We start from the raw sequence: 14,671 nt of genomic DNA, 5'->3' as shown, positions 1-14,671 counted from the left end.
CTCACTGTGATTCCACAGGGAACACAGGTCAAATCCTCGTGCAGCTGCCATTCCGGCTCCCTAGTGTCGCATACCCAAAATCCATAGGACCTATGTCAATTAATTAAGGCACCTGGTGCTCCTCTGCAAAATATCTCCATGGCTGCTGCAAAGGCCCTAAAGTTACTCTCATTCACATCTAAATAAACCACCATGTCATCAGCAAACTGGGTAACTTGGTGCCTCTAATGCCTAAGGATTTCTCTCTCAAGCAGGAGCTCATGTGTGACCTTAATGTCACATTAAAGTCACTTTAATGTCACATTCAATGTTTGTGACCTTAATGTCACATTAAATATCACTTTAATGTCACATTAATGTCACATCATGGCTTTTGCTATAAATAAGAACAAAAAGGGGGCTGATGGGCAGCCCTGCCTCACTGATCTCTGGATGCTAAAGCTCCCTCCTCTTGCCACACTGGTCATAACCTGGTTGTGTGCTGAGGATTAAAGAGCCGCTACTCCCCTGAGCCACTGCTCTGGGAATCCCATCCTCAACATATTCTTTACTTTAAATAAGTTTTAGGGACTTTCTTTACATGACAATAATCCCTCTCCAAGAAAATAATCACCTTGTAATCTAGATTTTCACCACAGTTGAAAACAACACATTGGACACCAAGAGCCTTTGCAAGATCTTTTGTTGTCTCAGTCTTCCCAGTTCCAGCAGGACCAGCTGGTGCTCCCCCAAGCTTCAAATGCAATGCACCAGTTAAAGTCATGTAACATCTGTCTGTAAGAGGGGTTATGACAAGTCTCGATTGTGCTCCCAAATATTCATAGCCGTAAAGAAACCGAGCATTTGTTTGTCGTACTATGCAATCATCAGCAGAGTCATCCCAGTAATACCGAAGTTGCATCTGCCATCCAAACTCTGTCGCCTTGTGAACTTTATTTCTAGAGTAACAGGATAAAACTCATCATTAAGAGGCAGCAACTAGTTGACTGCTATTTATAGTCAATGTGAGAACTGTAAGATGCATTACCTTAGCAGGTCTTCAATTATGTCTCTAGCATGCACATCAATAGTAATCAAAGTGGTCAATATTCTTCTTTCCAGGGATTGGAGATCGCTTCTGACAAGCACTGAAAGATCTTCAAGCTGTTTTACACATTGATCTTTATATGCTGAAAGCCGGACCTCAATACTTTCTGAGATTTCAGTGTCTAGTGCACTTTCCACATTGTGGCACCAGTACACCTGACTGATCATAATTACAAGCTGAGCAGGGTGTTTCAGAACCCAATCTTTCCTAGGCCTCCTTGCATAGTCCATGAATGCTGCCTTTGACATTCTTTTAGAAGGTCATGAAAGTGTGGTAAAAATGAGTTGTATCAGTTGTTGCAGCTCCTAGATTAGTTATTAAATAACCATAATGCATGAACAATCTGTCCAAATTAAAAAATAACTATGGATATGGAAAGTATCGTTCATTGCAAATAACAAGTGTTCAAACCTTTGAAGACTGGTGATCATGTTCTGTTCAACTGATGTTAACCAGTTTTCAACATTTCCACGGGCCTTCAGATTCTTTCCCAAGGGTACCTTTTCACCTTCACTAGAAATCATGGCAAATATGTCTATGCTTCTAGCATCATCCCCAAAATCAAGCCTTCTAATTCCATCTAGAAAAAGTTTTGGAAGTAAAGATGAGAAAGCCTTACAATGAAAAAAGAAATTATACCATGCCCGCTTGATTTTTCAGATGTAGTATTCAAAAGAAAAACATGATTGTTTACTACCTGAACTTCATTCAAAAGTGCTGTATATAAGCCTGTATATCACTTGAAGGAAAAAAAACAGTATGACTATCTAAGCACCCTAGATGGATCAGGACAAGGAATTCAAAGAAATTACCAAAGCATTTAGACATGTGAGGCTGTACTGCTTGCACATTTCTTGTCTGAGCAAGAATTTCCAGGAGTTCATCATTTGATAGAAAATAAAACCTTGGAAATGCCATACGCTTGGTTTCTAGGTAATCTTCTAAGTTCTTTTGAATCATCTCCAATGTCTCATTGCTTTTTTGAAATGTCTCTAGCCAGCCATGAGTTAAACCAGCCTGCAATGCATTGGGCCTGTATAACATGTCACCGTTGTAAGTATTTCTAGTGAATAACTTTAGTTTTGTGCTTTCAAAAAAGACTTTAGGCAAGAGGGGAAAAAAAGATGCAGGAATCACATTTTGAGCTCCTCTCTGGAGACTGTTTTTTTGAAAGTAAAATGTGGCTGATTATATTACTCAAAAAAACTGATTACAACGGAGTGCTCATGCTCAACAGACTACCAAGAGCTGATGCAAAGTCATAAGTACATCATGTGTACAAGCCTCTCAAGGTGGTCTTGGGGGCATGGGGGTAAGAAGCCATGGAGGGGGGGTGTATCGCCATCTGAGGCTGCCTGCCTGCATCATGAAGAACAGGTCCTGGCCGCCCCAGGTGCGTAGGAAGTGAAAACGAAGCTCCTGACAAGCTCGAGACTTGCCATGCACCTAGTCCCACCGACCGCAGAGGGAGTGGATGATGGAGGTCCAGAGCTCTACCAAAGTCGTCTGTACTGAAAGGCTCTCCCCTCCAAAAACCTCCTAGCAGCGCGCCTTCCAGATGTGCCATCCAATAAGACTCCCTACGATCTCCCATACCTCAAAGCGGTCTGTTGTGGGCTCCAGTACGTGGTGGCTGGGTAAAGCCTCCAAGCCAACCACTGCAAATGACCCAGCCTCAATGATGAAGATTGTGTCCTGCATCCCAGCCTCACACAAAAGGTGATGACCTTGGCTAACTGCTTGCCAGCAGAAAGCTCCCCACGAGATACATCCAAGGCTGGGTGCTAGACGGCAGAGAATGCAGCATGCTCCTCTCCACACGAGCTGTGCTGCCTCGCAAAACCAAAGGCAATGCTTTGGAGTTTTTAGAAACTGCTGTGTGCAGTGTTTACACTCTCCATCCTGTTGCATCTAGGCTAGCCAACTCCCCACTGCCAGACCTCCATGTGCCAAAAGCCATAAGAAATAAGATACCCTCCTTGGCCTCTAGTTGTTCCATAGGCAGCGCCACAAAGTCCGACGAAAGGCATCCGTGATGCTCTGCTTCGCCCAGTATCTGCCACCCGAAGGTGCCCAGTCTATGTCCTCTTGCGTCAGTACATGTCTGCCAAGCCCGGCTATGTACTCCAAGAACCTCAGTGGCTTCTTGGAGACCGTAGTGGCCGGCCATAGCCACTCTCCAATGTCCCACTCCAGCTCGTCAAGTGGCCTACTCTCCCATATCAGAGGCGCCACTCCCGGAACTCCTCCCAAAACACATAAGGGTCCAAATGCCAGGTCTTCCCCTAAAGACCAACCACACGAATCCTCCTCCACGAAAGGACAACGATCTCCTCATCCTGGTGCCCTCTATCTCAAGGACCAAATGCCCCCCCTCCTCCATGGTGAAGAAAGTCCCATATGGGCCGCCGCCCACTCTACCTGTCACCTGTAGGGGGATACCTGTTGGTGAAAATCTAGCGGCCCATACCTCGCCAAGCTCTACCGGCTCTCATATCGAGGGGTCAAGCCACTCCTGAGGCATCGCTGCATCAATCTCCCTTCTCCTTGGCTAAACTCCTCTTTGACAACCTAATGCCTGCTGCAACACCTCCTGGTTCACCATCCTGTACACCTCCCGCCACGTTCTAATGGTATGAGCAGGGCCCGGCCTCCCAACCAACCCACAAGATGTGGGGGCGCTCACCAATCTGTATCCCATCCCGATCTCTGACCTCGGGGTTCCAGATCACCAGCTTGCGATCTATATCCTCCTGGCAACCTGGGGGGCTCTAAATTAGGGCCTTATGGAGGCCCTACCACACACGAAGTAGGCTGTGGAGGAAGGAAAACCTGGGGGGCGTGATCTATGCCGTCATGAAGATCCATCTCAAGAATGGTCTCCAATCCCCACCAAGCCTCGGTCTACACTCGTGGAGACCCTCCTGCAGTAGGACCTTCCATGTTTGCTCTCCTGGTGTGAGCCCACGAACTACTAGCTTGCCCAAAAGGACCAAGCTCTGGTACTCTGGGTCAAAGATCCCAAGCCCTTCCTCTGAGCGATGCCGGATGATGATCACCCACGCCACCTTGGCCTGAGAGTTCCTAGAACGGTTTGACCCAGCCCAAAGAAAGTTCCGCACTAGGCGGTGAAGCTGAACTACACAAGACGAGGAAAAGCACCAACACAAGGCGATGTACCAAGCCGTTGCTAGGAGGATCTGATTGATTATTAGGGCTCGGCCGGCTAAGGAAAGGCAAGCAGTACTGCACTACGTCAACTTCCGCCTGATAGAGCCAAGGACTGGAAGAAACTGCTGGGAAGGAGTGATGTCAAGTGCTACTTGGAACTCTAGGTAATGGACGGTGCCCTCTGCACACCCATCTCAATCGCAAGCTGATGCTCCACTCTGTGCTAGAGTCCAGGTCCGTAAGGAAACCAACCGACTTTCGCAAGTTGATTTTCACTCCCGCTGCAGTGCAAAACACCTCCAGAGCTAGTCTCACTCTCTCAAGCATCAGCTCATCATCCTCTATATAAAGTGCAATATCATCTGCATACTTTGAGTCTAACAGCTCCGTCTCCTCTCTCACCGGAAGTTGGAGGCCACGTAGCCCGCTTACACGTGACCTACGGAAGTAAGACATCGCCTCTGCAAAGAGTAGAAACAGATACAGGGCCAGAGGATAGCCCTGCTAGACCAATCTCTCCAACCGAAACTCCTTCCCCCTCTTGCCACCTATGAGAACCCTGCTGATAGCCGATCTGTAAAGTGCAAAGACCCCACCGACCGATCCATGCCTGGGGGAAGCCCAACCTTACCATGGTGCCCTCTAAGAAGTCCCAGTCAACCCTGTCATAGGATTTCTCAAAGTCCAGGAGAAGTACAACCAATCCCTAACCACTGTTCTAGACCCACTGAGTTGCCTCAAAGAAAGTGAAGATATTGTCGAGGATGCTCCTATCCTAGACAAAACCCGTATGTGTGTCATGAATGATGTCTGGAAGCATGGGGCAGAGTCGCCTAGCGATCATCTTGGCCAGTGCCTTATAGGCCATTGACAACAAGGTGATCAGTCTCCACTAGGATAGCTCCAACTGGTCTCTTCCTTTGGGGAGGAGACTGATAAAACCTGCCGATAGACACCCTGGAATCTATCCTAAGCTGAAGATCTCTTGAAAGGCCAGCAATAGAGGGTCCTTCACCACCTCCCAGTAAGTAGTGAAGAAGGCCTTAGAAAGACAGGGGCATTTCTGCCCATCTTGTGCATGGAAAGCCTCCTCTAATTCCTTCTCTGTGAAGAGGTCTAGGAGGGAGTGTCCCATCTCCTCCCTAATGAGGGATGGATGTGGTCCCGAACCTGCTGTCTACAGCGATGTCCTATGGCTGAGTCTGTCTCCTGTTGGAAAAGGTGTCTATAGTAGTCAATGGCAATCTCCATCACCTCATCTGGGCTAGAACGAATCCTCCCTTACTGATCCCGGAAGCTGCATATAAGCTCTCCTAAGCTATGGGGCTAATGCACCTACAAAAACTCCTTGCACATCGTGTCCCCCTTCTGCACCCAAAAGGCTCCTGAGGTGCGGAAGGAAAACTCTAAGCGCCTATCCTCGAGGTCAGCAAGGGCTGCCCGTGCACGCACCTTCTGTGCATGGAGAGTGGGATCCCTTGGTGCCTCCTAGAGTAGTCTCTGCATGGCTGCTAGGTCTCATCAGAGTGCTCTCTCCTCCTCCCAGTTCTAATGCTTGGATTGTAGGGTTGCCTCTGGGCAGATCCTGCTCAACTCGCCTAGGACCTCTGCAACCTTCTCTACGATCTGGTCCCTAGTCCAAAGCTGCTCAATCTACCTCTTCACCTCCCTCCTGTAGACCAAGTCAGGAATCTGACAAGATCGTGTGTCCAGGGCTGAGACTAGGGCATCAAGTGTCAAGAGAACCGGGTAGTGATCAGACAAAGTGGTGCCAGCCTTATGGTGCCAGCAAACTGCCCTACCTGACCTCCGCGACAGCATCCCCACTCTCCCACATAAAATATATCTAGCTGCTCCACCAAAACTCCGCCTAGCCGCCGGTATCCCCAAGAGAAGTCCAACGACCTCTCCCTCCTGTGGAAAGCTCGGTCTCTCCAAGCATCACATGCTCCTACTGCGAGGAGGAAGACCTCCCATGCCTCTTACTCCACCCATCCATACCCTGGTAGTTTCTACCTCTACCCTGCTGGTCCTCTAAGGCCTCCATGTTGTTGAAGTCTCCTCCAACAATCCAAGAGTCCACCTCTAGGAGTCCTACTGCGATCTCCCCCCAGAACTTGCTATGTGCCCTAACCTCAGTAGGGGCATAGATATTAAACCTGTGACTGACCGAATAGACATCTGTTTAGTGTGAAAGCTGCTGACGAAAAAGAAGAGCTAGGGGACATACGGATACGCTTTCTTGCAAGCCAAGACGGTGAACTCCATTTCCCCATGGTGGCCCTCGGGCAGCGGACCATGGGGGTGATAGATGCCCTCGTGGTACCACTAGGGCATCTATCAGCCACGTTGAGAGGCATGACTCTGTACACTGGTAGAACCGGGCCGCCCGTGCCAGGGGCCACTTGATCACATCCATCGGTGCTCTCCACTGTGGAGGGGCTCGAAAGGTAATGCTCAGATAGGGGACCTCCACACCAGCCCACCAATTAATGTCCATCATGCAACCTGGCCACTGCTGGGAAAAGAGTGCTAGTCCTCCTTCTCCCATCCACTAGGAGATGTATTCTGCTACTTGATTCTTCACCTCCTCCTCTATCTGTGTCATCGTCTAGTCTCGTGTGTGAGAGGTCTGAAGGAAGAAAGCATAGTTTGGTCCATCTGGTGGTCCTAGTAAATGGACCTTGCTGCTCCTTGACTTGCATACCACGAAGATCCCCAGCTCCAGAGGTAGTGGGAACTCTCTGCGCTTCGCAACTCTCAGGTAGGGCCATGGACCACTGCAAAAGAACTTCTGTGGTAGCAGCTGCGCCTGTCTCGGGAAAGTGTGACGAGCGGGGCAAAAACAGATGAGTTGGTGGCTGTGTGGGGAGGAGGCTCCGGGGAAGGGGGGGGAGGGGGGGTGTTTACCTGTACTGGGTGGGGATCAAGGGGACTGATTGGCAGCGGAGATAGTAGGGAGGAGGAAGATCGAGGGATGGTGGGGCGGTCAGACATACGAGGCGGGTGTGGGGAGGGGGGGTGTGGGGGATGTGGGCTCTCAAGTGAGGTAGCCTATGACACCTCCATGGATGGTGGATGTGGAGGCTTGTGGTCCTACCAGGTGGGACAAGTAGGGGAGGCTGCGGGGTGCTTTGCCAAGGGGCCAATGCTCGCCCTCCTGCTCCCTACTGCCGTGGCTGTGTCTGAGGGGCTGACTGTGGACCCCCCTGCCGTCTCCCTCTCTGTCGTCTCTAGACCCGTGTAAAACCATCCATGTCCACCTGTGGGCCTGTCGGCAAAGCCGCCTTGGCTGCGAAGTGCGTGCAATCTGCTGCCTGATGCCCAAGGTCATGGCAACGTAGGCACTGCCCTATGTGCCTAGTCACAATAACCTGCTGTGCCTGAAAGAGTGTCCGTCTGCCTCAATCTCCAAAAACTTTGGTATATTCTTTGTATCTTTCACTACCTCCCGTACCTTTGGGACTCCTACGGCAGTGACTACATCCGCGAAGGAGATGGGAAGAACTGTGCTGAAGAGCCATCCAAAGTTCTCCACTAATTGGCGATACTCTACCGCCAAATTGGGGAAAAGTAAGGTGATCAGATGTCTAAGAAACTTGTTATGGAGCGCGAATGCCTCCACTGTGAAGCCACTATACCAAGGAACCATGTAAATGACCCCCTTCATAGAAGCATAGGGTGAGCTATCCACTAGCTCACGGGCTGCGTTTGCAGAGGTGAGTCAAGCCATGAAGATCCCTTGACCCATGAGAACTGCCTCCGCAATCTGCACTGTGCCAATGCGCAACGTGGAGTGAAGCCAATCCCGATGCTGGGCCCTAGAAGGAGTGTGTCCTACAACCTGACCAAAGATCGTTGTTTCTTTCAGCTCCAGCTCTGTGGCACGGACGGCTAAGAGCTGTTCCTCAGAGAGGACGATGTGCAAGGCATTTGACGGGGGGGCACTCGCAAAGTGCACCGGCGTTTGACCAAAAGTTTGCCCCTACTGAGAAACTAGCAATCACGCTGTTGTGCTACCAGGGGGGGCGATGGCAAGGAGGGGCGAAATGTTTTTTTTTGACAATGGGGGAGGTGCTAGACACCAGTGGAGGCCGGCTCACCATGGGCACAGCGCGGGTGGTGGGTCTACCGAACGGGGCCGAGGCCGTAGGGCAGAAGAGGCGGGGGATCAGGCAGAGAAGGTGGGGGGATCAGGCAGAGGAGGCCTGGTATCAGGGTGGGGGGAAGTGCTGGCACCAAGCAGCGGCGGGGATCAGGGCGGGGGGATCAGGCAGGGGGACAGCAGGCGGGGGTTGAAGAGGTGGGGCAGTGTGAGGGTGGTGCTCCACAAGGGGGCAGGCACACCACGCGGGAGGGGGGGGGTGTAGTGGGAGGCGGGGTGGGAGGGGGGGAACTAGGCGGGGGGGCACTAGTACGATGGCGGGGATGGGGGAGCAGCGCAGCGGGATGGTAGGAGCGTATTTTGCACTAGATTAACTCCTCTGTGGATACTTGGAAGGACCTGAAAAGGCTTTGGAAAGATGATAGGCCCATGCAAAAGTTCCCCTTGCAGGACTTTGTTGCATCAACAGCCAAGAAACTGGTCATACTTACTCTGATGCCTAAGAAGTTTAACTGTGCAAGATTTCAATGGGAAACTTCACATGGACATCGCAAATAAATACCACAGCCATATTGCAAGGAGGTTCCATCCATTCTGGTGGGATAGCTGCATAAATCTCCTCCTCATGGCCTGCCAAGCCTCAAGTCAGCAGACCTGTCACCCAACCACACAATCTGCAGCACCCACAGATCTCACTTTTCAACCTACCAGGGCCCATGACCCAAGCTTCATACCAAACATGGAAGCACTCTCCAAGCTGCTTCCTTCAGTTCAATCTGACCTATTCCCATTCCCATGAGTGCTCAAATCACAAGCCTTCCCAGCAGGGAACTCAATGATGCCTGAGCTGGCTCCTATGATCTAGCCATTTTAGCCCAACAGAAAGTGATATACCCTATGATCACAAGGGGAACCTGATTGGCCACCACCACCCTCCCAACTAGCAAGTCTAGCAGTGTTCCAACAAAGGAGCATTTGCCTTATGCAGAGAACAGGGGGCAAGCTGCTGCTCTGACGTAATGTAAATCCCCAAATGGCATCCAAGATATCTCACTACAGTCCCGCGAGAGACCGAAGTGAAGTCCTCATGGAGTCTCCAGTTTGGCTGTCTGGCGCACATACCAAGAACCCATAAGATGTTTGCCAATTGATGAGAGCACCAGAAGCTATACTTAAAAAACCTCCATGCCTGCAAGCAAGTCCCTGAAGTTGCCCTTATCCCATCTAAATATACCGTTGTGTGAACTCCACATCAAGGAGCTCACAAATGCTGGGATGAGCAACATGATCCAAGGATCTGCCTTTCCAGAAGGAAATCATAGCCTCTACTACAAATAATAATAAGAAGAGAGTGAGTGGACATTTGTGTCACTGGCCTTGGAATGTCAAACATCTCTCCTCTAGACCTGTCTATGGGCTGACTATGGGCTGAAGAATAGAAAGCTAGGACTACTTTGATCCGCTGCTTTGCGAATCCCATCCTCACCCTCCAAGAACGCCAATCTACTCGGTCGTAGGCCTTCTCAAAACATGAAGCACATCAACATCTCAATTGATGAGTCAAGCAAGAGCCATGGATTCTCAAAACGTGAAGATTTCCAAGATGCAACACTCTCGAATGAAACTTGTCAAAGGGGACAAATGTCTGGCATATAGACACTACTATTACACGAGCAGAGGAGGTAGAGCCTTGCTCACAAGCGGCCTACATCCGGGCAATTCAATATATGTATACTCTCTATATCACGTGCATTCAAGGGTTATTTATACACACCCTTATCTATGAGTTTTTCCTTAATAAAACATAACTCTTTTCTATTCAAGTAAAAAGTGTGTTCCTGTGAAAAGGAGCAATAAAGTGTGTAGTACAAAGATCCCAATAGCTAGAGAAAACTCCTAAGAAATATTATGTTATAACACAACAAAAAAAGAATTTGTATCCTTTCTAATTATTTGTATATTTAATTGTTTATTAAATATGTTTCCTTTGCACTTACTAGATATAAAGAAAAGTGCATTAGAGCTGGCCACTAATGAGTAGTCATAGGTTATGGTGGACCCACACAATGGGTTAAACAAAAGACAGTACACACACCTCCACCAATATGAACTGATTGGGCACCTTTGACTAGAACTAAGCATGTCAAGGTCAGGCTCGCACATAGAAAGGATTAATGCCTTGAAGTGTGGACTGGATCCACCAAAACAAACAATTACAATTAGGAAGATGGCATTATCATGAAATGCTTATACTTGGGTGCATGTGTAGGCTGAAAGCTTAAAATACACACATCTTTGCATGGAGAAATCATATGAAAATTTCAGCACTACTTTCACATGACACCCATATTGGGGGGGAGTCGCTAAATTTTAGGGCATTCCTAGATTTTACAAGGTCCCTAGATTTTAGGGGCCTTTGATTGGTCTAAGAATGCTAGTCTAAAAAAATAGGGATGACATTCTACAAATAGTAACTTTTGTTTTCTGATAGAGCTTACTAAATTTAGTTGTTTCTATTCTCAACAATTCTCAGCCCAAAGAAGCATCTTAACTAGATGCATGTGAGGAGTAATAGCCTCAAAGGTAGCATCAATGGATGCTCAAAAATCGGCCTCCAAAGAGAAAGCATGTAGTTTCTGCCTCCAAGATGGTCCAAGAACCAAGGCTCAACTATAAGAGAATATAGAGTGTCACGAGTATGTGAATTTTTAGCTTAATGCTCTTTGCACTAATGATACAGTCACTTTCCTCATAATAAATTGCCACAAAAAGATACTTCAATTTCATCCAACAAGTTATCTCACAACCCCAATTATCCACCTATGAGTTTGAGTGTCAACTCTATCACATTATCTTGGGCTATAAGATCAATTTCCTAAGAAACCCTAATATTCAAAGGCGGCCTTGACTTCCCAAATGGCAAAGCAAGGTGGTGGAAAGAACACCACCAAGACTGACTCAAGTAGTGAGGAGCAAAGTGACTTCCCTCTAGGATTGTAAGCGAGTTGGTAAAATGTCCCCAAAAAGAATAGGTACTATCAACATTGCCAAAAGACTGGCCATTTGGAGAACGAATGTCAATCAATGGCAAAGGGCAGTCCACCCAAGACTAGACTGTTTACCCCCCTAGGAACTTGAGCATACTAGGCGAGGGTACTTCAGCCCCACCTCCCCAACAATGAGAGGGGGTCATCCTCCACCCAAATAAGATAGAACTACTACTCACATGGCAGCTGGACTGTCGGTCCCCTACTACACCCGAGGGGTCATCTAATTGGTCCGCCAACACCACTATTTTGAACTTTGGTCCACAGGCACTCATTATCTCCCTTGAGGATAGACTTGCGCAATCCCCATTTATTTCTAGGTTGGCCTCTACATCGAGTGCAAAGGGGCTTGGATGATTATGTGAGGAAGTCACTTTCTTGGCAGCTAATGCTGATCTTGAGCCTTTCTGTTTGTTTAGTATTATGCAAATTAGTCAACAATATCTTCGTGGTGGTGGCTCCTTCCCTTCTGGATATATTGAAAGCAAAAGAGGTGCAATTAGGGTAGTAACTAGAGGAATCAGCTATTTCAAACTCAAGTGAAGATGATGCTAAAGATGCGACAATGGCCAATTCCAATGTGGTGGAAATACTGTGTGGCAACAAAGGGCATTCGAGGCCTAGTTGTAGAAGGTGAGAAGAGTCAGTGAAGATGAACTTGCTACAGTTTGTTTGCATCCAGATGATACTAAGCCACAATGGAACAAGTGGCACTTCTCCTCTTGAGCATCAAACATAAACTCCTTTGTTGGAGCTCTGCAAGGCTTTCATTAGCAAGGGGAGAGGTGGTTGTCGACCAAGTTTTTCTTGCGACCATGTGGTACATCACTTCTTATTGGAGCATTCTCTTGGGCATTCATTAGCCAGATGAAGCACCTTACCAAGAACTTTATTTTGGTCAAGAGGAGACACTAGCCTCGCCATGGCAAAGGTGGCCTAGGATGTCATTATTCAACCTAGATCTAGAGCATGCTTTGGGATTATAGCCCTAAACAACCAAAGCAAATCCTCATTGCTTAAGATCATTGTCCCAACTCTCCTCGGTGAGAAGCCGTCATGCCATGAAAGAAACTTTTACTATGAAGGCTTCCATCTACTATACCTACATATGAAGGACCATGGTAGCCTAGTATTCACTGAATATTTCAAGAAATCAAGACCAGAGACTAACGGTTGAGCTTTGAGGTTAGATTTGCAACTGCCATCATTAGAGCCTAGAGATATGTTTCATCTACCCTTCATCTACTACCACCAACCATAATTGAAGAGAAGAGAGAGAATCTCTTCTCTTCAATTAGTACCAATCAAAGTCAAGTCACGCTCTTGGGTAGAGGACTTATTTATCTTAGGGGTGGTTCTCCAAGAAAAATGGTTTCTCAATGGAAGGTCAATTTGCATTTGATTTGAAAGCAAAGACCATAGAGCTTGAAAGGTGCTAGAGTTAAGGTAGAGGCTATGAAAGAGAAAGTCCCTCCCAAGCGGCAAAGAGATACAACCAATTCTTAGACCTAGATTGATCACTTCTCCAAAGGAGATATCCTTCTTAGGGTCACCCAAACTACCAAAGATAAGATCTTCAATTTCATGCTACAGAACAATTGCCTTTGGAGAGAGGACTTGAATTAGAAAAAGTTCACAAGATGTTTTAGATAGAGGATCTGAGTAGTGACACATTGTGAGAGCAAATAGTACATAGAACTAGACCCAACCACTTGATTGATCAATGTCTGGAGACATTGCAATTAATAGATGAGGTCCTTCCAAAAGTTATAGTGGGATCCAAGACTATCAGTTTGGATGAATCCATTCCTTCATGGGCCATACAATACCAGCTTCTTTAGCTACACCTCCAAGCTGGGGAGGAGGATTTTGAGAAGTAGGATCACAGCACAAGAAACCACTCCTCACTAACACAAAAAACACATCTTAGATCATTTTTTTCATTCTTTTGGAGGAGGTTGGTTCCTATGGCTTGTAGCTCATAGGGGCTTAGAAGTTGGTAAATGGCTCAGGTATGGCAAGATCCCAGTGGCATGTGATTTTGGTGAGCTTGGACTGACACAAAGGAACTCTCCATGGGAGTATCCCAGAGCTCGAAGGAGAGCCCTCAAAATGGTCTTTCATAGCATTGCAAAGACCATGGTTGCAATTTGCACGATCATAGCTTGGTTCATAAACAAAGGCCTGGCATGCAGATATAAGGATTTTCAAGGGAACCACTCCTTTCTCATCATTGGCCAGCATGTGAGCAAGATCTTGACTCCAAATTACTCATAGGCACAGTGGACTTCAAGGCACTATCATGTCTGGTACATTTGGACTGCAAGTGTAATCATGCTATCGATTTCCAGAATGTCTCCACTGTAGAGACCTTTTGAGGTTTTGGACACAGACCATCCATAATTCCATGGGAGATGGGACAGGCTACTACAACGTCTTTTTGAGAGGATGAGCAGGAGAAGCAACATAGAAACACCATGTGTAGCTAATTCTCTCCCTCTCAACAATTGGCAACAGGCCTCGAGAACATTTAGTTTGACGTCAAAGGCGAGAAGATATGTTTTAGTACTTATAATAGAAGGCATCTAGAAGCAAAGTAGAAATAATATCTTGTACCAAAGTTGCTTTTATGCTATACATGCATAAATCTTTCTAAGCTTATGAGCTGGATAGCATTATCATCCCATCCATTGAATGTATACATCATTATGCTATATCATAAAGGTATGCACGCCTTCTAGAAAGGCTACCTTTCAGTATATGTCATCATGCTTTTTCTTGCTCTCTCTATGCTGATGTGGCAGATAAAGAGCCTAATGGGACGATTGACTATTTTTACCTCAAAATTTTGCAGCCAACGAAGTCCTGAAAAGAAAAAACGAAACTCCCAATCCATCTTAGCTGAATAGCCGAAAGCATCTTAAAAGTGTCTCATTGGACAATGAGTCTAAGGCCATGAGTCAACTAAATCCCCAACATCTCTCAAAGGGTTCACAAAGTTCGAAAAGAGAGATCACATTATTTTCTTGCTTGACACCAAGAGAGAATTGGAATTTCGTCACCTTCTTTCACCTAGTTGCTCATGTCTAGCCTAGTGTTGCTTAGGTAAATAAGACATCCAATTGCTGGAGCATATGTGTGTATATCAAACAAATCACTGTCATCGTGTAATGACAATTTAAGTCGAAGTTCCATTGGTGTACAAACTGCCTTGCAATCTTGTAAGCCAAACTTCTCAAGAAGTTTACCAATGTATCTTGA

At 47.1% G+C, this 14,671-nt stretch overlaps 1 protein-coding gene across 5 annotated transcripts in view; it reads right to left on the bottom strand.

Moving 5' to 3' along the window:
- LOC148017077 (uncharacterized) overlaps positions 1-14,671 on the bottom strand; it is a 242,764-nt gene that overhangs the window by 90,457 nt on the left and 137,636 nt on the right. For all 5 annotated transcript variants that reach the window (XM_087662400.1, XM_087662402.1, XM_087662401.1 and 2 more), the window contains 4 exons: positions 1,900-2,120; positions 1,499-1,667; positions 1,028-1,336; positions 614-938 (listed from right to left, as the gene is read on the bottom strand). In XM_087662400.1, coding sequence (XP_087518526.1) covers positions 614-938; positions 1,028-1,336; positions 1,499-1,667; positions 1,900-2,120 — 1,024 coding nt within the window. The remainder of the gene's footprint in view (positions 1-613; positions 939-1,027; positions 1,337-1,498; positions 1,668-1,899; positions 2,121-14,671) is intronic.

The sequence above is a fragment of the Lygodium microphyllum genome, chromosome 22 (assembly GCF_053477565.2).
Source record: "Lygodium microphyllum isolate KBCC chromosome 22, Lygodium_microphyllum_v1.1.10, whole genome shotgun sequence".
Classification (NCBI taxonomy): domain Eukaryota; kingdom Viridiplantae; phylum Streptophyta; class Polypodiopsida; order Schizaeales; family Lygodiaceae; genus Lygodium; species Lygodium microphyllum.
This window is presented reverse-complemented; position numbering and strand designations above follow the sequence as displayed.